The sequence below is a fragment of the Sciurus vulgaris genome, assembly GCF_902686455.1.
Source record: "Sciurus vulgaris genome assembly, chromosome: 1".
NCBI classification, from domain to species: Eukaryota; Metazoa; Chordata; class Mammalia; order Rodentia; family Sciuridae; genus Sciurus; species Sciurus vulgaris.
The window spans coordinates 172,704,454-172,725,392 of NC_136461.1; the positions used below are offsets into that span (position 1 = coordinate 172,704,454).

At 48.3% G+C, this 20,939-nt stretch overlaps 1 protein-coding gene across 1 annotated transcript; it reads left to right on the forward strand.

The window, feature by feature from the left end:
- Positions 1 to 12,381: 12,381 nt before the first annotated feature.
- Positions 12,382 to 16,087, forward strand: KCNS2 (potassium voltage-gated channel modifier subfamily S member 2). The gene is made up of 2 exons (XM_079129814.1): positions 12,382 to 12,708; positions 13,331 to 16,087. The coding sequence occupies exon 2, from the start codon at positions 13,374 to 13,376 to the stop codon at positions 14,805 to 14,807; it is 1,434 nt and encodes a 477-aa protein (XP_078985940.1). The 5' UTR covers positions 12,382 to 12,708; positions 13,331 to 13,373; the 3' UTR covers positions 14,808 to 16,087.
- Positions 16,088 to 20,939: the final 4,852 nt, after the last annotated feature.

Genomic DNA, 20,939 nt, shown 5'->3' on the forward strand with positions numbered 1-20,939 from the left:
CACAGGAGCTAGGAGGAAGAAGAAAGGAGGGGAAGGGATTTCAAGTGCTTCTTTTCACTTAATAATTTACCCTCAGATCTTTAGGTACTTTGGTGTAATCCATTGTCCTAAAACTGGGAACTAGTAACCAGCAGCATATTCTTTTTTTTTTAATATAAATGATTTTAATAATTAGTTCAATCACTTAGAGCAGTTGTATAGCTTTTAACAAAAGCTAGTAAAATAGCAGCATATTCTTTATAACAATATTTCCTTATTACAATAAATCACATACTAATAAGGCATCTGTTACCACCTCCCAAAAGTTTGATCAATTGCTTTCAATACTTAGATGAGACTGACGGTGGTTCCCCTTAATCTTCAGTTTCATTTGCTGAAGTTTCAGTTACCCACAGTCGATAACAGTCTGAAAATATTATATAAAAAGATCCAGAAATAAACCATTTATAAGTTTTACATTGAGTGCCAGTATGAGAAGTATGATGAAATCTCACCCTGTCCTGTTCCATCCTGCATTGGATGTGAATCATGACTGTCCAGAGTATCCATGTTGTATATGCTACCTGCCCATTAATCACTTAGTGGTCTTCTCAGCTTAACTGTGATTATTTTGCAGTGCTTGTATCCATGTAACCCTTATTTCACTTAATAATGTACCCAGGTGCAAGAGTAATTGTGAAAGAGGCACCAAGACCTAAAACATGGGAAGACAGGTTAACTCTGATACTATGTGATAATGCTGCAGGACATACAGGAAAATATATAGTATACACAGGATTCAGTACCATCTTTAGTTTCAGGCATTTTCAGGGGGGCCTGGAACATATACCCCCCACAGATAAAGGGGTACTACTATATTTTCAACCAGTCATAGCCACTTGTATGTGTTCATAAATTTGAGTGTCCTAATGGTCCTCTCAGCACTTATGTAGTCAAAAAAATAAACATTCAACTCTTAAATCCTTGAGGAATGGAGAGTTAGAGATGGATTTTCTGGATGGATGGCACAAGAAGTTCGCAATGCTCCAAATGTACTTCTCATGAAAAGTCACCAACCCATGCTTTGAATTTGATGCAATAAAATCCTTCAATCTTATTATAACTTTTCTAGAGTCAACAAATACATTTTATAACTCCCTTTCAGAAGTATGCAGAAACAACTGAAATACAGTATTGCTTGTGCCCAATGAGTCCCTCCTCACACTCAATCCTTTCCCTCATTCATCCCAGATTCTCCTTTCTTCTCTGGTGATTTGGGGGTTTCAGATGGAGGGATCTGCTGCTCTTCAGCTTGCCCTGTGTACACCACCCCCAACCAGCCTCTTCCACCAGCGTCTGCCCTCAGTGGTCTCCACAAAACCATATTAATTTGATTAACTAGATAAAATGATGGTTCTTGCCACAGATAAAGCACACATGTCACTTACTCCAAACTTCAGGACATCCTGGGAGTGACACTCTCTCACTCATGTGGGAGCCTGAGAAATGCTGTATGATGTGACCCATGTCACCCCTAGGGATAAATATGAGAACTTATCCAGGGATACTGTTTTCAACCTAACTCTGGGCTCTTTCCAGGGTGTCCCCTGAATGGGACCAGAGAAGCTGATCTCCCACCCATCCTGCTTCTCAAGTTGAGGTGCACTGGTCCCCAAAACCACCCTGGCTACCCTAGTTTGGCCTCCATTACTCAATCTTGCTTAGAGAAGTTGCCAAATTGCTTTTTGTTTCTCAGTCTTGATTAGCCACAGCAGTAGAGGAAATTCAGGAGGCCTGTCCAGTTTAAAATCAGACCCCAAATTGCTCAACCACTCTTTGCCAAAGTTCCTGATCTTTTCCCCACAATGATGGATCCAAATGCTTCTCATTATCCAGGCTAGCTTCTATTGCTCCCTTGAGGATGCCTTGCTTTAAGCAGCTCCTCCTATTGCAACATGAGAAGACATGTGCACCAGTGACAGATCCCTAGTTATGGATTCACAGAATAAACCTTCACTCTACCCTCTACTTCCTCTAAGCCTGTGAGGTGAGCAACCACTAAGTCAAACATCTGGTGGTTTCAGAGTTGCAAAAATATTCTCTACTGCTCAATACCATCTCTGCCATCTCTGAAATCTTCCAATGCTAATACAACCCAAAGTCCTTTTTTCTGGTTCCTTGCATGGAACTTCCTGTGAATTTCTTGCATTTCTAGATAGGGATCAGTTTGCATAGGCAGTCTTGAAGCCAACTTGATAGCAAGCCTCTTGATGGCAGGCCTGCTCCTGAGCAGTTGTTCTGAGCTAAAGGAGGGCAATCACTTGAACTCTGCTGAGTGCACTTGTCATTGACATTCGTTCCTTGATTAAAGTTTGTTTAATTTTTTAGTTGTACATGGACTCAATACCTTTATTTTTATTTTTTTATTTATTTTTATGTGGTGCTGAGGATCGAACCCAGTGCCTTACAATGCTAGGCAAGAGCTCTACTGCTGAGCTACAACTGCAGCACCAAGTCTCCTATTTCTTAAAACACAGTTGAGCATCTATGAGGATTGGTTTAAAGGTTAATACTCAACTTGCAAGGAAGATTTTTTTGTAGGCGTCTTCCATTTAACCAACTCACAGGACCCTGCATTATTTTGATTCTCTGTACGGTACTAAGACCTGAAAACCATATTCTTTTCTAATTTTGATGTCCTGTCCTGAAGACAATATTATTCTATGAAACATTAATTTTGAGGTCAGAGTAGTTTCTACCATTATCTCAGCCTTTTCCATGTCTTTTGTCTAATTCACCTACATTTGCTTGTATTATAAGCCCCCAAATTTGGCAATCCCAGAAGGTGTATCTGTGGCACAGATTTATGATTATTATTTTAATCTAAAAAGCAGAAGCCTGCCTTAGACAAATTCCCACTCACCAACCCCCCAAATGTAAGCTACACAAAGCTGGGTTTACATGTGTGACTTTTTATACATGGGGTTACATTCTAATGCCCATTCAAACCCAACTTGGAAAGACTGGAGTTCTTTTGTAATATAAACTGGGTAACTCTTCATCAGGCCTGATTCCCCCTCCTCCTGATCACATGACTAGATCACATTTCCCAGCCTGCCTTGTAATTAGGAGAGGTCATGTGACTGAATTCTGACCAGTGAAATCCTGGGGGCTACTATGCAGCCTATTTCTAGACCTAAACTATGAAAACATTCCAAACCCATCAGCACCCTCTTTCCCCTTCTCCTGGCGTGATGCCCATGATCTCTGCAACAGAGGAAAGATATGTTGAAGATGGGAAGGAAACCAACCCCCCAAATCAACATTTATTAAGAGAGCTGCCCACCAATTTAGATCAAAATTTTGGATTCTATGTGATAAGAAGTAAACTCCTCCCATGTTTGAGCCATTATATTATTTATTACAGCAATTAGCATCACCTTAACTAATACACCACCATGTGGGTTTTCTTGATGGAGCAGCACATGACACAGAAGAGCTTCTTAAAATTCTTCTTTACTTTTTTCCCTGCTACTCAGTCACTATTCTCTTCTAAAAGTCTGTTTTCCCCTCCTGAATCTGTCTGCACCCACAATTCACCGAGGGATGTACTCTAACTCCCTTTCTGGCCACTGTTCTTTTGAGGGGATGACAATACCCTTTCCCTGGCATCTAGGTAAGTTTCGTCAAAGTCATTCTGCCAACACACATAAGTTTTATTCTAATAAGTCACATATGCTCTCAGACAATTTCATTTAGATGCAGCAAAAGTAAACTTATCCCTCCTCCAGACTAAACTGGACAGATGATTTTTGAAATTCCAAAATAATCTAATATAAAAATAATTAAAATAATATGGCATTATTGTAAATGATTATTTAAACATTACTTAAATAGGATAAGAATAACACTGCTGGAGAAACCACCAACTCTTCTGCTGTCAGTGAAAGAACCCAATCGATTTCTCTCTCAAGCATACAAAATTTGCTTTGGACCCAGGAGATGCCAGGGCTGCTGGTCTCTATGGGTAACTCAGGGATCTGGGCTGCTTTGATCTTGGGGCACCGTGGTCTCAACTTGTACCTCCATAGCAGAGGAAGGGAGAGCCAGAGCCTTGCACACTGGCAGTTGGATGAGCAGGTCCGTAAATGGCACGTCACCCCCAGTCACAGCTCATTGCCCGAAATGATGCACAGGGTTCCTCCTGACTTGGAGGGGGTGGGGAATGTGATCTTTTCATATGCTCAGAGAGAAAGAAGAACTGGATATGGGTGAACAGGAAGCTCTACAAGATCACCTTGACACCTTTGTTTTTTTTTAATATATATATACTATGAACTTCTGATCAAAATTTTTCTCAAAAATAATCCTGTAATTTAAACTTTTTGCATCAATTTATTTGTACCTTTTCTTCCCAGCCCCAGCTAGTTAGAGTGAGTGCAGGGCAAGGAAACCACTTTCCCTTCAATATAAGTCAGAGAAAAGGAAATGAAAATTCCAAGGGAAGACAACTCCCTCCCTCTGGAGATGTGCTCAGTGAGGGTGGTCTGGGAGGCCAGTCTGGGGTGGGAGGGGGCCTGGGATGGAGGCATTTCTAGCATCGTGTTCCCCACCAATCTTCTTCCCAAGTCACATTGCTTCCTACCATGATAAAAATATCCAGAGCCTCCGTCATTTTAGCACGATTTAATTAAAACTACCCTAAATTAAGAAAATCTAGTCATTGTTTGCATTCCTAGATGCCTATGTTTAGTTGAATCACACGTAAGCAGAGAAATGGAAAAATTAGCTTAATTTTTTGGCTGCAGGGAAGAGTGTGAATTGGTTTTCTGTCACTCGTGGGAATCCCACTCAGCTGGGTTTCTCTGACGGGATTGCTTCTTCCCCTCCCAGAGGCCTCTGAGGATAAGCCGCAGCTTGGTTCTGACCTGGAGAAAACTCTAGAGCCCACAGACAGACCAGATCAGGGGGAAGAGGGCAGGGGGCTCCTCCTGTGAACAGCTGTGGCCCACCCCGGCTTATGAGTAACTGACAGCTGCTCCTGAGTGTGCCTAGAGTGGAAAGGGGGGCTTTACACATATGGGCACTTCTCGCCCTCAGAGCAGAGCTGAGTGCTGGGGAGGTGTTCAGGAACCTCCTGTCTGGAAAAAATGACTCGGGGAAACTTCCAGAATCCCTAGGTGGGAGGAATGGCTACAGAGAGGCTGTGAACACAGTGTTTAAGAACACAGCCTCTGGAGTGAGCCCATTTTGCTTTGAATCCCAGTGCTAGTCCTGGTTAGCTCTGTACCCTTAACGGTGGCACTCAAGCTTTCTGTGTCTGCTTCCCCCTCAGATAATCACAGTGCATCCCCCATAGGGCTGTTGTGTGGATTGACCTCATTCCTAGATGTTAATTCTTAGAACAGTGCCTGGATTATAGTAAATGTCCCAAAAATGCTAACTTCCATGATTATTACAAAGGGATCCTCCCTCCCAAGCACCTCCCTACTTCCAGGGACTCCCACTCGGCTCCCTGTGGCAGTTTACCAGACATCCTTCCCGAGTGGATTGCTGTTCAAATACTGGAGTTTTGGGTTCTATTTTTAATCCCAGTAGCTCACCACCGTGATGGGCCAATGTGCAAGCCATGTGGGATCTGTGGGGAAGGAGAGCTGTAAGTGGGGTGGGACCACAGAAGCCAGCCAGAGTTCAGGTCCAGCAGCAAGGCTGCCATGGGGAACAGCCTGGAGCTGGAGAATCTTTCAGCAAACCCAGAGCAGACACAGGCCCTGGAAGTAACCATGGAAACAGGAGCCCACAGAGGCATCCAGGGTGTGGGATGGGTAGGTGGGTGGATGGATCGATGGGCGATGGATGGGTAGAAAAGTGGGTGGATGTCACTTTCACAGCAGAAAGGTGAGGGCCCAGGGCAACAGTGGTGAGCACCTCTGGGCTGGGGGAGGTTTGGGGAGTTGGGAGGGTATCCTAAGCGGACAGCTGGGCATGATATAGGACAAACGGTTCAGGGCAGAAAGGAAATATTTTTGTAAGAGTTTCTCCCAAGTTCCCAGACTAAGGAAGGAGTAAAGTTCAAGACAGGAGGGGCTAGAGATCTTAGAGTAGGGTCTGAGTGCTTCTGCCCCACGTCTGGATGAACTCTGCCTCATCTGTAGTTCTGCATGTGAGGGCTTCCCCCTGGCGCTCCCACCCCTCAACACCAGCTGGGAGGCAGGGAAAGAAGAGCAGCCAGTGCATTAAGAACCAGTATGGCTGAGTACCTCCCACCTGCCTTGGTGCTGCCTGTGGAGTCTTGCCCTGCGCTGTGGTGGGACTAGCGCATCTTGCCACTAACTGTGTGCAATTCCTGACTCTGTAGCTTCCAAGTCTGGCTCCTGGCCTCCAGAGTCTATGACCTACCTAACATCCTTTATTACATTCTTCTGCCTAATTTCCTGCTCCTTCAACCCAGAATCTGGACCAACACCTTTCTCTACATATGCAGCACAGATAAGTGCAAAGCAGAAAAACTTGTTCTGAGAAAAAGGAAACAAAATCTTACCCAAGACTGAGAATGTTCTTCTGTGTCAGCCCAGGACTCCTAGGAAGACAGAGCACACTGGGCCTATGTTCCAGAGTGAAGTCCCTATAGCTAAGGATAGTGACTGGGAACTTTGCTGTGCTCCCTGTCTCCATCTTAGGAGAAAGGAACACAGGATGTCTGCCAGCTTCTACTCATCCATCAGCAGCAGAGAACACCAGTGTCCCCAATTTCTGTGATCCTCTTTATCTTCCTATGACATCAACACCCACCCTGCACCTATATATGGGGCAGTATGATTGAGTTCCGTCCAAGCAATATGGACATAAGCCACTTCTATACCTGGCTGGAACCTATCTGGTGCCATCCTTCACATTCTTTCTTTCCTCTCATCTCTTGACTTGGTACAGAGAATCCTAGGCAAAGATTTCCAGGCCCTAGAAGCTGACAGAGCTCTAGATGGAAGAAGCTTGGGCCTGGAATCCCCCTGTGGAAAACTACTCCCAAACACCCAATAGGATTATAATATATATGAGAAATAACCTCTGTATTACATTAAGCCCCTGGGGTCGGAGGGCTCTTTGTTATAGCCATTCGCCTACCCTAAGTTATCCTACACCTCCTTGAGAGAGTTAAGAATGCAGATCTTGGAACCAGAGAGACATGCTTGAGTCTAAGTACTCCACTTAATGGATTTCAGTAAAATGAAGGTCATTGTAGTAGCCAAGTGGAGGGTCAGAGGCAAGCAGAAAGTTTCCCAGGGTGAGCATATAAGAGCTCACAACTGCCACTAGGCCTGACTGACATTGCAAGCACTTACTATGCTAGACCTTGGCTCTTTAATGCTTCTTTTTATTCTCACCATAATCTTATGAATTAGGTGCTGTGAGGGTTTAAATGGGCAATGCCAGGCACAGAGAGACTAAGTGTTGTGCCCAAGGCCACATGCTAAAGGAGCTGGATTGGAATAGCCTCACTCCAGGACACTCACTTGAGCCAGCCTGGTTTTCCTCCACTGCTGCCCTCCTCCTCATCACCCCCAGTTTCATTTTCTCTGCTGTCTTTGTCTTCATTAGTCACCTGGCATGGTTGGTGGTTGCTGAGATGCTACCACTCCTTGAGCACACAGCAGACCCTCAAGGTGAATGGTGTTGATGCAGGCATCCCACTGGACTGAGAGACTACTGCCAGTATGAGGAGCTGGGGACTTCAGTCTAGCTCTCAATCACACAGAGAAGGAGGTTGACAGGAGAGAATGACAGCACAAGTCAGAACATACCTGGGCAGATGCATAGGGAGCTCTTGGGTGTCTGGACTTCAAACTAAATCTATTCTGTGGGGTATAAGGAGGACGTAGGGAAGAGGGGAAAGATCATCAGGCCCCCGGGGAAGGTGAGGGTGGGGCTGAGGGTGGCTCCTAGAGGAAGGTGACTGCTCCCACTTTTGCAGCCACGTTGTCCTAATGTCATTAAATGGTTGTGGTGACCCTAAGCCTCAAATTAATCAAGTTTCTCTCAATTGTTTCAGCTTTGCCCTAGGATGTTCTGGAGAATTAATTGAAATGCCCAAGGGATAGTGCCCAGTAGGGCTGCCCACTTCTCCTCCCCTGCAGAAGGGACTCAAGGTAGAAGCATAAGAGGTGGGACTCTAGCCCTCCAGGAGCAGGCTTTGTGCATGCCAGGTGTGGACGATCTGGTCCCCTTTTTATCAACAGGCTCCTTAACAACCAGGCAGGCCTCCATCCCCAACCCCCAGAAACTCTGTGTCTTCCCTACTGTTAATCCACCCAGACAGACCTTGTCTCTAGTCCCATACAATTGTCAATATGTAGCACCTCAGGGGCTAACTGCCTTCTGAGGAGAAGAAACTGTAGCTATTCCTAATTACAAATTATCCCCATGGCAAAGGATTCTGAGAGGAGTAATCACAGGGACTCCTGCAGGAGGTTGGGATGGAGGGACATGATGGCTAAGAGAGTCTTTGTGATGTGATCACTGCAAGTGTCACTCCAAGAGCTGGCAGTGGGGGAGACTACCAAGCTGAGATGCAGCCCCCGCCCTTGGTGCTGACCACTGGGTGCAGGCTCCTGGGCACAGAGCTCTGGGTGGGCCCCCGAAGACAGGCTGCTCAGTCTCTCAACCCTGGCTCCACACTGGACTCTCACAGAGAGCTTTAAGAAATCATTGACTTCTCATGTCCTCCACCAGAAATTCTGATTTAATTGATTTGGTGTGAGACTCAAGGGATCTAGGAGCACAGGCTATTTTGTTATATGGTTCACTTTTATCAGTGCATTATAATTATACATAATGGTGGGATTCACTGTCACATACAAGCACATAACATAATTTGGTCAATTTCATCCCCTGTACCTCCTCTAATCCCCTCTCTTCCCTCTAGTCCTCTTCCTCTACTCTACTGCTCTCCCTTCTATTTTCAGAGCATTGGCTATTTTTAAAACTCCCCAGGTGATTCTAATGTGCAGCTAGGGACAAGATCCAACTGGGTTGCTAGACCAAATTGGTTGCTGGGGAGAGTACCCCAGAGCCTAGGGCCTCCAGACCATAGTCCCAGGCACAGCAACACCCCTCCAGGCCCTTTTTGATCCACCAGTAGGAACAAGAAATGGGATCAAGACTCTGGCTGGCACAGAATAACTTAAGATAGCAGTTGGAGTCTCCTTCATGCATCATTCAATTATGTATTCAGCAACTATCTGAGTGTGGTGAAGGCAACAGTAGACAGTGACTGAGGGTCCAGTTTAGACTGGGTAGTCAGGTCTCTCTGAGGAGATGACATTTAAACCAAGACCCAAGTGACAAGACAAAGCCTGCCATGTGAAGCTGCCATGACAAGCGAGAGAACAGTGGATGCAGGGATCCTGCACAGAAAGCAAAGGGGACATGTGGCTGAGGCACAATGGATAGAGAAGAGAAAGAGATGCTATCTGTGAGGTGGGCAGGCCAGGACACATCATGGAAGGTCTGGGAGTGGGTGAGTGACTTTCCTCCTCAGTACAGTGGGCAACCCCTGGAAGGTTTCAGGAGGGAAGGACATGACGCAGGTGTGTTTTTAGGAGACACTTGGGCTGCAGTGGGAGGGTGGCTGGTGGGCAGCGGGATGGGCACAAGTGAATAGCACATGCCATCAGAGTCCCAGGCACACCTGTGACACTGCCCATGGGAAGGACTGGGACTCAGCTCTTCTGGGCAGTAGGGAATGTAGGCCAAGGAGGCCAGCTTATTCAGCCAAGCCATTAATGCAGCCCCCTTGCCTGTCAGGGGGGAAAGCTGAGTCTGAGATGTGTGGGCTCACCTGAGCTCTGTGTTGGTAGTGGAGACAGAGATAATCACCCAGGGGCAAGGATCAGGGTCATTCCTGGAGTCCCCTGGTCCTCCTTCCCAGGGTGCCCTTCCCATGATCTCCCAGGCCAGCCTTGACATGTGCAGGGAGCAGGCAGCTGTATTTTAAGATCAGGACTCAGACCTTTAAATAAACCATAAACAAAGCCAGCCTCCCCCGTACAGAAGGAGGGAGACGGCTCCATTTCTCTTCAGCACAGTGACTAGGAAATAAACAAGTGGCTCTGCCTGTCACATACACTTAACCCTCTGCAGAGGCATCTGTCAGACCCAAAAGCTTCCACCTTAGCCTTTCCAAGAAATAACTGATGTGCCCCAAACTCCCCCGCTGTGGGCTCCAAGTTCCCTTTGACGTTTCAGGAAAGGTTGGCATGAGGCTTGTCCCTGGCCCCAGCCTCACAGGTAAAGCTAACCAAAAGCAGATACAGATGAGGAACACCAGTGTAGCTCAAGACACGGAAGAGGACAAGGGGGATGAGTGAGTGAAAGGAAAAGTAGGAGGTAGAGTGGGGTTGGCAGGGGTGGGGGCGGAAGCAGGGTTGAGAGGGACAGAGTGACCCCTAATAGAGACATAGGAAGGGCTAGAGTCTCAACGGCCAGGCAGAGCCCAAGCAGCCTGCTGTGGGAGGGACAAAGAGAAGGCAAAGGGGCTCTCTCTGTATGGGCAAAGTCTCCCACAACCACAAAGGAAAAAGGAACAAGCAAGAACAAAACAACCAGGAGCAGAAGGAACAGGCAGATAAATAAAGCAGGGGAGGAAGGAAAACCCCAGAGTCATCAGCCCAAGAGTTTCCAGGAGAAAGGACCCTCCAAGAACAACAAGTACAGGTGATTTATGTATGGAACACAACCAGAGGAGTCAGAAGCTGAGGCCTTAGGAGCGGGAGTGACTGGGAATGAAGGGTGGCACTCAGTGGGAGGGGATTGAAAAAGAGTGAAAGAAGCAGCAACCCAGTGATTACACATACACCAAAACATGTCCCTCTGCAGAGGCTGGCACGCTCTCCCATGGGGTTGGAGCTGGGGCCTCTGGACTGCAGCCCAGCCAGGTGTGGGGGAGCCACAAACTCAAGTGATAGATCCAGCAGAGCTAGACAGAGGATAAGGTGAAAATATGCCCAGATTCTGATAGAAATAGACCTGGAGACCAATGCCCTCCTCTGCCCCCCATCACACACAAACACACTCAGAGGCCAGTGGTTGGCACAGGGGATGGGTCAGGCTTGCATTCAGGAGTCCCCACATGACACCAGATCAAGGATTCTCCCAAAGCACTCTACTGCTACACAGAGTACAGTGGGATAGCATTGCCACAGCTGTGTAAAGAGGATGTGCTTCTCACTGTGGCTGTGGTGGCTGCTCTATGAATCCAGCCACCCTGTAAGGGCTGTCCCAGGACTTCTAAGCATGACAAATAGATTCTAGCTCCCTGTTAAGTTCACACACTCCACAGTGCTCCAGTCGTTGCAAATGGGAGCCATGGAAAAGGCTGAGAGGCCAAAGGGAAGGGACTCACAGGGACTGCTGGTCCATTTCTCACCTCAGCTCATCAGGAGAGTCTTAAGGACAATTCTAGGACACCAAGAACTCAGATCTGTGCCATAAGTCTCGTGAATGGGGATACAAATACTTAGCATATCTATGCTGGGTACAGACACTGCACACAACACACAGTCCCACATTATATACACACATCACACACATGTCCCAGATTCTGCCTATACTGACACTGCACACATCTCCCCACCCAGCAGAGGACTGATTTCAGTGTCCCTCTACTGTTCTCAGACCACACCACACACACACACACACACACACACACACACACACACACGTACTTCCTTGCAGCCTACACAACACACTAGCCTGTACACACACGGTGCCCACACAGAGTTCCCAAACAGAACTCCATGACTCCCTCCCACACTGATGGGGCCTGGGCCCCCCGCCATCCCCTCAACCAAGGCCCCTGGCAAGCTAAGTCAAACTCAACCTTAGGCTTCCCTGACCTCTCCTCTTCCATCCAGCTTCAGTTTCCCAATGACCCCAGACTCAGGCTTGGGGGAACTTTTCTTCAGGTCCCTAAACTGGAAAACCCAGAGATTTCTTATTCTGCTCTACTCCTTGAACAAGCACAAGTCAGGGATCTCCTGCCAGACCCAGCAGGGCAAGGTCACGGAAGGCAACCCTCTGTCTGCTCCTTGGGAGTGGTGCCACAACAGCTGTCATCGGAGGATGTGTCGGGGGTAGGGAAAGGTGTCGGCCCCGCGCCGAGTTGGGGGAGCTAGGAGGGTCGCAGTGACGCGCCCGAGAAGCTTAGAGAATCTGCTGCTGCTGCTGCTGCTGCTGCTGCTGCTGCTGCTGCTGCTGCTGCTGCTGCTGCTGTGCTGCATCTTCCAAGTCTGGGGCGACAGCCGCGCCCCCAGCTGAGGCGCGCGGAGCTGTCCGTTCAGCACCACCTCGCCGCGCCCGGGCGCAGGGCCCGCGCCAAAGCGCACCAGCTCCGCTCCCGCTCCTGCTCCGCGGGCGCCTGCAGCGTGGGTTCCTGCCTCTCTCAGAGGGTGAGGGGCACGCGGATCTGGAGACCGGGGCTCCAGGAGCGTTGGGGCCACGCAGACACCTGTGAGCCTCCCCCAACTGCTGGCGGCGGCGGAGTGCCGGACCCGAGACTGGAGGAAACGCTGGGTGGACCCCGCCCGCTGGTCCGCCGGGCGCACACACAGGCGCACACACACTCGCACCCGCGCGCACACGCACAGCCAGCCGACAGCGGACACCGCTGCGATGCTCGCTAGCAGGTCGTGCAAGTTTCCCGCCGGCCTCGGCCACGGGCGCCGGTGCTCCCAGGTAAGCGCTTCCAGAACCGGTAGGGCGAGCCCCGGCAGCTCCGCTGGGTTAAGGCGCAGCGCACGCGGCCCCGGGGCACCGCGCCAGGAGGGCGGGGGAACCCAGGGAGGGGAGATGCCAAAGGGGCTCCAGTCGTGGGGGCTGGACACAGGGGACGCCGAGCAGTCCCCCTTTCTCCCGGCCCGGGAGACTCGAGTGGTGAATTTCCCCGCCCCCTCCCAAATCTACGTGTCCCCCTTCTCGGCCCAGCCCTGCCGGTGCGTATCTCAGCTGTGGTCCCGCCTGTCTGCGGCGCGCGGGCGGGGGCGTCTTCTCCGCCTGCCTACGGGCAAGGTCAGCACTCAGCCCCCTGGGCTCTCAGAGCCGCGGGGGCGGGACGCTGGCTCGCGAAAGACTCCCGGGGTGGGAGGGGAGGAGCTGCCATACTAGTAGAATCATAGACCCCTGCCTTTCCTTGTGAGAGAGCCAACCCCACAGAGCCGTCCCCCACCCCAGTGTCCTTCAGCACTCAGAGACCCTCCTGGAGAGTACTGGGCCCGCCAGGTACTCCTGCGGGGAGAGAGGAGGGCGCTGGGGCGGGGAGCGCCGGACGCTCAGCTCTTGCGGTTCCCTGGGCTTTCAGGTGTAGCGCCCCCGCGCGGTGCGGGCTGCTGGGCATCTCCAGCATGACCGGCCAGAGCCTGTGGGACCTGTCGGAGGCCAACGTCGAGGATGGGGAGATCCGCATCAATGTGGGCGGCTTCAAGAGACGACTGCGCTCTCACACTCTGCTGCGCTTCCCCGAGACCCGCCTGGGCCGCCTGCTGCTCTGCCACTCGCGGGAGGCCATCCTGGAACTTTGCGATGACTACGATGATGTCCAGCGTGAGTTCTATTTCGACCGTAACCCCGAACTCTTCCCTTACGTGTTGCATTTCTACCACACCGGCAAACTTCACGTCATGGCCGAGCTGTGCGTCTTCTCCTTCAGCCAGGAGATTGAGTACTGGGGCATCAACGAGTTCTTCATCGACTCCTGTTGCAGCTACAGTTATCACGGCCGCAAAGTGGAGCCTGAGCAGGAGAAGTGGGATGAGCAGAGTGACCAGGAGAGCACCACGTCCTCCTTCGATGAGATCCTGGCCTTCTACAACGACGCCTCCAAGTTTGACGGGCAGCCTCTGGGCAACTTCCGTAGGCAGCTGTGGCTGGCGCTGGACAACCCTGGCTACTCAGTACTGAGCAGGGTCTTCAGCATCCTGTCCATCCTGGTGGTGTTGGGGTCCATCATCACCATGTGCCTCAATAGCCTACCAGATTTCCAAATCCCGGATGGTCAGGGCAACCCTGGCGAGGACCCCAGGTTTGAAATTGTGGAGCACTTTGGCATTGCCTGGTTCACATTTGAGCTTGTGGCCAGGTTTGCTGTGGCCCCTGATTTCCTCAAATTCTTCAAGAATGCACTAAACCTTATTGACCTCATGTCCATTGTCCCCTTTTACATCACTCTAGTGGTGAACCTGGTGGTGGAGAGTTCACCTACTTTGGCCAACTTGGGCAGGGTGGCCCAGGTCCTGAGGCTGATGCGGATCTTCCGCATCTTAAAGCTTGCCAGACACTCCACTGGCCTCCGCTCCCTGGGGGCTACCTTGAAATACAGCTACAAAGAAGTAGGGCTGCTCTTGCTCTACCTCTCTGTGGGAATTTCCATCTTCTCTGTGGTGGCCTACACCATTGAGAAGGAGGAGAATGAGGGCCTGGCCACCATCCCTGCTTGCTGGTGGTGGGCCACAGTCAGTATGACCACAGTGGGATATGGGGATGTGGTCCCAGGGACCACAGCAGGGAAGCTGACTGCCTCTGCTTGCATCTTGGCAGGGATCCTTGTGGTAGTTCTGCCCATCACCTTGATCTTCAATAAGTTCTCCCACTTTTATCGACGCCAAAAGCAACTTGAGAGTGCCATGCGCAGCTGTGACTTTGGAGATGGAATGAAGGAAGTCCCTTCTGTCAATTTAAGGGACTACTATGCCCATAAAGTTAAATCCCTCATGGCAAGCCTGACGAACATGAGCAGGAGTTCACCAAGTGAACTGAGTTTAAATGATTCCCTACATTAGCTGGGAGGACTTGCTATCCTCAAACCCACATTGCTGAGCTGCCTCTTGTACCTCTGGCACAGTACAGGCACCTTAGGGTTGTGGCGTAAGGAGTCTGCCTAACCCCAGAAGGGACAGATGCATGGAATATGCATCCCTGGTTGCTTTTACAGTATTTAAAATAATTTTTAGAGGGTGGTGTGTCTGACACCATGCCTTTGCACCTTTCAACGAAATGACACTCACTGTTCTTTGCATCGTGGGTGTAAAATGTTCCTCTTTCTGCCAGATGAGTACCCAGAATGCCAATTTCTCTGTCCACTGTGTACACTATTCTAGTGCTTGTGCCCTGGTACTATGTGTGAGTTGTTTGTGTTCCTGTTTCTGAGGTTGTTGTGTGAGTTTTGTATAAAAAGCCCCCTCAAGTCTATCCAGTGGAAACGCATCTATCTATAAGGTCAGCAAGGATATCATGGGATTTTGCTCACAGTCATGTGAAAAAAAAATCTCAGCTATTTATCCATTGCTTTCATTTAGTTTTAATACCAAATCAAAGGGAATGCAAAGTTAAGCACACAGGACCAATGCAAGCCTGTGAGTTCTTTTTCTAGATGATCTGTAGCTCTGTGCCTTGCATGGGTACACCAAACATATTTAGAAAGATATATACTGATGTTCATCTCGTAAATGTCACTCTTCACAGAATGTTACTGTTAAACATATAGTGAAGATGAATTTATTTTTCCCAAAAAAGAGATACATTAGGGACAGGGACTTCAGCTAAGCACAGGCCAACTCCCAGGATGCTTAAATCTGAGTTCATGAGTCCATTCGAGCTAAGCTCTTTCATCCCTGTCTAGGCCTCCCTTTTCCCTAGGGTGATCATAGAAACATTTATTTCTGGCTGAGGTAGGTTCCTGGCCTAAACCATTTGACCAAAGTTTGCTGTGTCTTAGATATTAGCATGTTCTTGAAATATTTAATTTTTAAGATGTTTAGGAATAAGGTTGTGTTGTCTTTCTCAGCCTAGAAGAGGCATACTGTTATATCGTCTCCCTAAGGTGAACATTGTTAGTTTGCTAGCAAGGGCAGTAGCTCAAATACTTTTGTTGACTGCTCTAAAAGTTCATAAAATAAGAGCACTTTATTTCCAAGCAGAATCTGCCCAGATAGTTTTGCTTCTAGGATATAGTATATTGTATTTGATGTTAAGGTCGCCCCAGAATTCCTGCCATGACATGGGAACCTGGTGATATAGAAGTGTATACTCAAAATTTAGATGTGCATGAAGGCAGTGTGACTTACCCAGGTTGGAAACACTAGAGTTTTATTTCCATTCCAATTGCCATTTATTGGGGGAGGATGGGTAGAGGCCATGAGAAAGTTATAAACAAAAAATTGCTACTTCATAAAATGTTATAAATGATTGTGAACTTCTTGAAAAGCATAAGGCTATTTAAAAGACCTTTAAACTGCTGAGCTTGTGTTGTAGGGAGACTTCCATTTCCTTCTCCAAAATGCCCTACCTCCTCTTCTTCAGTTAACCAGCACATGACATTGGGAAGGAGAACCTGGGCCCCTTTGTAAGATAATTCTTTTCTGTCATCTTCTAGGTAATCTGATGGTTTTCCAGTCCAGGTGGCTTTCATTATAGTTCAGTATTCGGCAAAGCTGTAGAATCCAGGGATCTATGTTCAGCAGGCTTTTATCCAAAGCTTGGGCCTTCCCTTATGAGGTCCATTTTGTGTTAGTATGTTGAGGATAATCCATACCTCACAAGGGTGTAGAAAGGATCTTCTCAGAGGTCTTTGTGTACTTGTAGTTGCCATGGCTACCACAGTGTGGGCGATTGTTGAATGAATACATAGGCCAGTTAACCCCTTGAGCCTCCAGTTCAAATCCTTCCATCAGACCAAAGTGTCATGGTGGGGGCTGGGGGAGGTGGCCACCTCCTAGTGCCTACGTGCAGATGTGTCTGTCTGTTTCTTAAAAGCATCAGGAAAGAGAGATGACGTAAAGACAACAGGCCAGTGAGTCAGAAGAGCAGGGTTATTTTTCAGGTTTTGCACATGGAACTCTTGGCTTTGGGTGTTGTTTCCAGCCCTGAAGGGCAGAGAATTTACAAAATCATCCCAGCTGCACTGAAGGCAGCTGAAGGTACAAACTTGTGAGTACTGTCACAAGTTTGCCAGGGTTGATGTTATCAGGTCACTGAGCGTGGTATCTATAGTCACTGACCATGAAGCTGTGCAAAGTAGAAACAAGGAAGGAGGCAGAATAACTGAGTCATTCTCCTGAGGATCTTTCCAAACAAGCAGGTTTACCACCCAAAAAAGAGGTACCCCTAGTGGTTACCTTCGCAGATGTGAAAGCTGGAAAACTTGACTTTTCTTTTTGGTAATGACTTGCATTTATCTGGTGCCTTTCATTGGGGGAATCCCAAAATGCTTTACAGACTGTCTTTTTAACATCTCTTGTACATATATATATATATGTATATATATATATATATATATTATATACACTTGTAAAAATATTCCTTTGCTCACTGGGATCTTCAGTCACTTTTCAGCTTGAGAATATCTCAGTAGTATATGAGATACTCAATAGTATTGAGTTCTCCAGGTGGTGGTTTCGAATAACTGAAAGATAGCAACCCAGCCAGCTTGAACACTGCAGTGAATTCCCACAATAGATGGAGAGTAAACTCTAACCAGGGAAACTTCCCCTCCCCCAAAGTCCCACTGAAATGTGAAGTTCACAGTGCTGTCTCAGAGACAAGGTGTTTGGTTGACCTTGCTAGATAACTTGGCCTCTCGTAGCAATCCCCTCTGGTCTGAGTAGCTAATCAGGGAGGTTGATTTTCTGTTCCATTATGGGAGTAAAGGTTACCAGCATGAGGTGACATGTTTGGCCACCAGGCTATCAGACAGACTGGTAAACCTCCTTAGGAGGACACAGTAGAAATGATATCATTCATTTCTGAAAGCTGTTAACTTGAGAGCCGTGTGACTTCTAACATTTGAAGATGGTTCTTTTCAAAGAACATTGGGACAAATATTTGGGCCAGGGTTTTCTCACAATACATGGGATGAGCATTTTGAAAGAACTGGGTTGGGAAGTGATACACATTTATTGCATGAACACACTTTGGTCACAGGTTTGTGTTTGCCACCAAACCCCCATGTTTCCTGGGTTTGCTATTAAGGAGGGGCATGTTGTAATGCCGAGCTGATTTGTAGCTCATCAGGTAGTAATTGATATTTAATATTTGGATTTGTTATTTCTACTTCTCTTAGCGCTCAAATAATCAAACCACCTGCTAATTCTTGTCTCCTTTCCAAGAAAATGATTTGTTATGCACTTTGGGATAGCAGCGGTCTGTACGGGCTGTGCGGTGTCTACTTGAAGGCTTAACTGGTATTTCTTGTATGTTTTAACAGCATGATTTGTTACAGAGTTGTAATTTTAAACATTGAGAACGCTGTATTTGCGATGTCAGTTTTAACACTCATTAACACACTACTGTGCAAGCATCGAGGCGGGCTCTGCTCAACCATTATGTCTGATTGCTACACTTCAATCTCCGCGCCTTGACTTGGGAATGAGGAGCGTGACCAACACACTCAGGACTCCAGGCTTGCAAAGCGTGCAGATTAAATAGGAAAGTATGAGGCCCTTCACTTACATGTGGAGTTGCAAACACAGACTGGGGACTGAATTTCCTAAGGAAGCCTGGGCTTTTGCAGCAATGGTTGGGAATGGTTGGTTGTCTGTCCTTCAGGCAGATAGATGTGGCGTCCTTTTCTTGCCAGGATATAGAGCCACTGGAGTGCTTGGTAGAGGGAACAGTCACATGCTCTTGGAGTCCTAGTGAACCAGAGATACCTGCAGGGCTTCCCCTGCACTGCTTGGCACCTTTGCTGGCAGCCCTGCCATTCTGGTACCACTTCCTGAGACTGAAGTAGCTCCCATGGTGAATTGGGTACTGGGTAACCATGAGTGTCTTGCCTTGTTGGGTGTGAATACTGGTGGGAATTCCTGGGGCCAGCTCTTAGCTCGACTTAACCCTGGACTTAATCTGAGCCCTATGGGAGACCGTGGGGGAACCTGAGGAAGGGCGCTGGGCTAACTGGCCTCCATAACCTTTTGCCTCTCTGAGCCTCATGTTGCATGGCTGCAAAATTAAGAGATTAGATTAGAAGATCTTTATGGCCCTGCCCAGTTGTTTACCTCATTGTAAAAACAGAATTTTGCTTGCTTCCCTATATTCTCACGATAGCAGTGAGTAGTTTCTGATATACCTAATATATTTTTAAGCAGAGCAGAGGGACTGCTTACAAACAACCTCCTATTTGGCTTCATTTTTCTCTGCAGCAGGCAGCTACAATAGAAAACAGTTTCAGGGACAACCGTACCAGAGAAATGCTTGGGCTGGTGTCTGTTCCAAGTGAATAGAGTTTTAAAATTGTCAGCGATTGTCTCTTTTGGGCTTTATATTATGTACACTTATTTACACCTAATTTGAATTCCTGCTATTAAAAATCATTAGGCAGAGAAGAAAATCATACTGATCCCATTTGGTTTTAGGGCTAACTGCTCACTTGTGTTTGCCACTTTGTGACGCCTGGCAGATCCCCTAACCCAGCTCCCATAGGTTCTTGGTCTGCACCAAGGCCCCTGAGTGTGCAGGGCAGATGAATCTCCCTATCCCACACTTCACTCACACTGCTGAGCGGAGGAATACACAGTGTCCTCTGCCTAAGACGAGCCTAAGAAAGGACACATGGGGCCCATGTGCTGCACTGAGAAGGTTCTGGAACCTTACCATAACCCTTGAATTTCCATCAAGTGGACATGATTCATCTCCTCCCTCCAGCAGGGGTATAAACAGATGTGAGGGCTATTTGGGGGCCAGGAGGCCTTGCATCTTAAGAGGAGAAGCTTAAGCACTGCATTCATGTGGTTATTGTCTCCTCTTTTTTTCAGGAAAACTTTTAACTAGCCCCCGTGGCCTTCTGAGAGGTTACTATTGCTGGATCATTCCCTTCCTCTCCTCCAAGAGCCTCCCCTTTCCTCCCACCTAACTTAAGGTTTCTGCGGAACAGAGGCCATGGGGAAGACTGAACACATTTTGGGTGAAGAGGGTTGTGAGGACACAAAGGAAGGAGTGGCTCCTCTTGGAAGATAGGACTTTGGGCTGTGAACAGGGAGGGAGCTGGGTGTGTTGATCAGACAGAGGATGCAGGTGGGAGTCAAGGATGGAGAGGTGGAGGGAAGCGAACAGGAGAGCTCTTCCTCCATGAGCAGGAATCTGCACAAACCAAACCACAGAGGCAGAAGCTGCCCATCCAAATCAGTATGGCTGAAAAGAATCCTGAGCAAAACCATCTACAATGCTTGAGCTGCACTCTTTTGTCACTGGGTGGGACTCCTGACTAGATTTATGATATTAGAATGTGACTGGCAGTAGCTTGGTGGCATGGGAAGGGGCCTAGGCCTCCTTGAGGTCATGGCCTTAGTGCAGGTCAGATTCAAGGGGAGTGGGATGAGGAGGAGAGGGCAGGCAGGTTGACCCGGAGACCTGCATCAGGACAGGGTGGAGGACAGACAGAGGGACAGGGAGGACAGCTTCTGGGTTCTGGCTGGATTGGTGGCTGGGTGGACAGTGGTGTGGAGAGGGGCAGGGGACCCTCAGATTCCTACCTGAGCCTATGAGATGCACAGGTGGAGGTGTGGAGTGTGCAGAGGGAGGCCTGGATGAGAGTCATCAGCTTAGAGGTGGAAGCTGAGGCCACAGGAGCAGGATAGGAGCAGAGACAAGAAAGGAAAAGCACTCCTTTCAGAAGACTGGTATTTGAGGGGCAGCCAGAGGAGTGAGTGGGCCCCAGGACCTGGAAAGCCCTTCTTTCCCCTGAGAAGTGCCAGCGTGGGCGATCACCACCGGAGCCTCAGCTCTCCTCTTCAGCCATTTCCTTATTTTATCTCTGTGATTGGTTTCTGTTCCTGCCTCTCCTGCGAAACTGCTCTCTTTGATGGTCAGTGGTTCCCTAATAGCCCAACACAGTGGCCTGTCCTCGGTTCTCAGTTCCCAAATTCTTTGCATAGGTGAACCTCTAAGTCCTCTGTTACCCCTCCTCTGAGTTTTGGGCC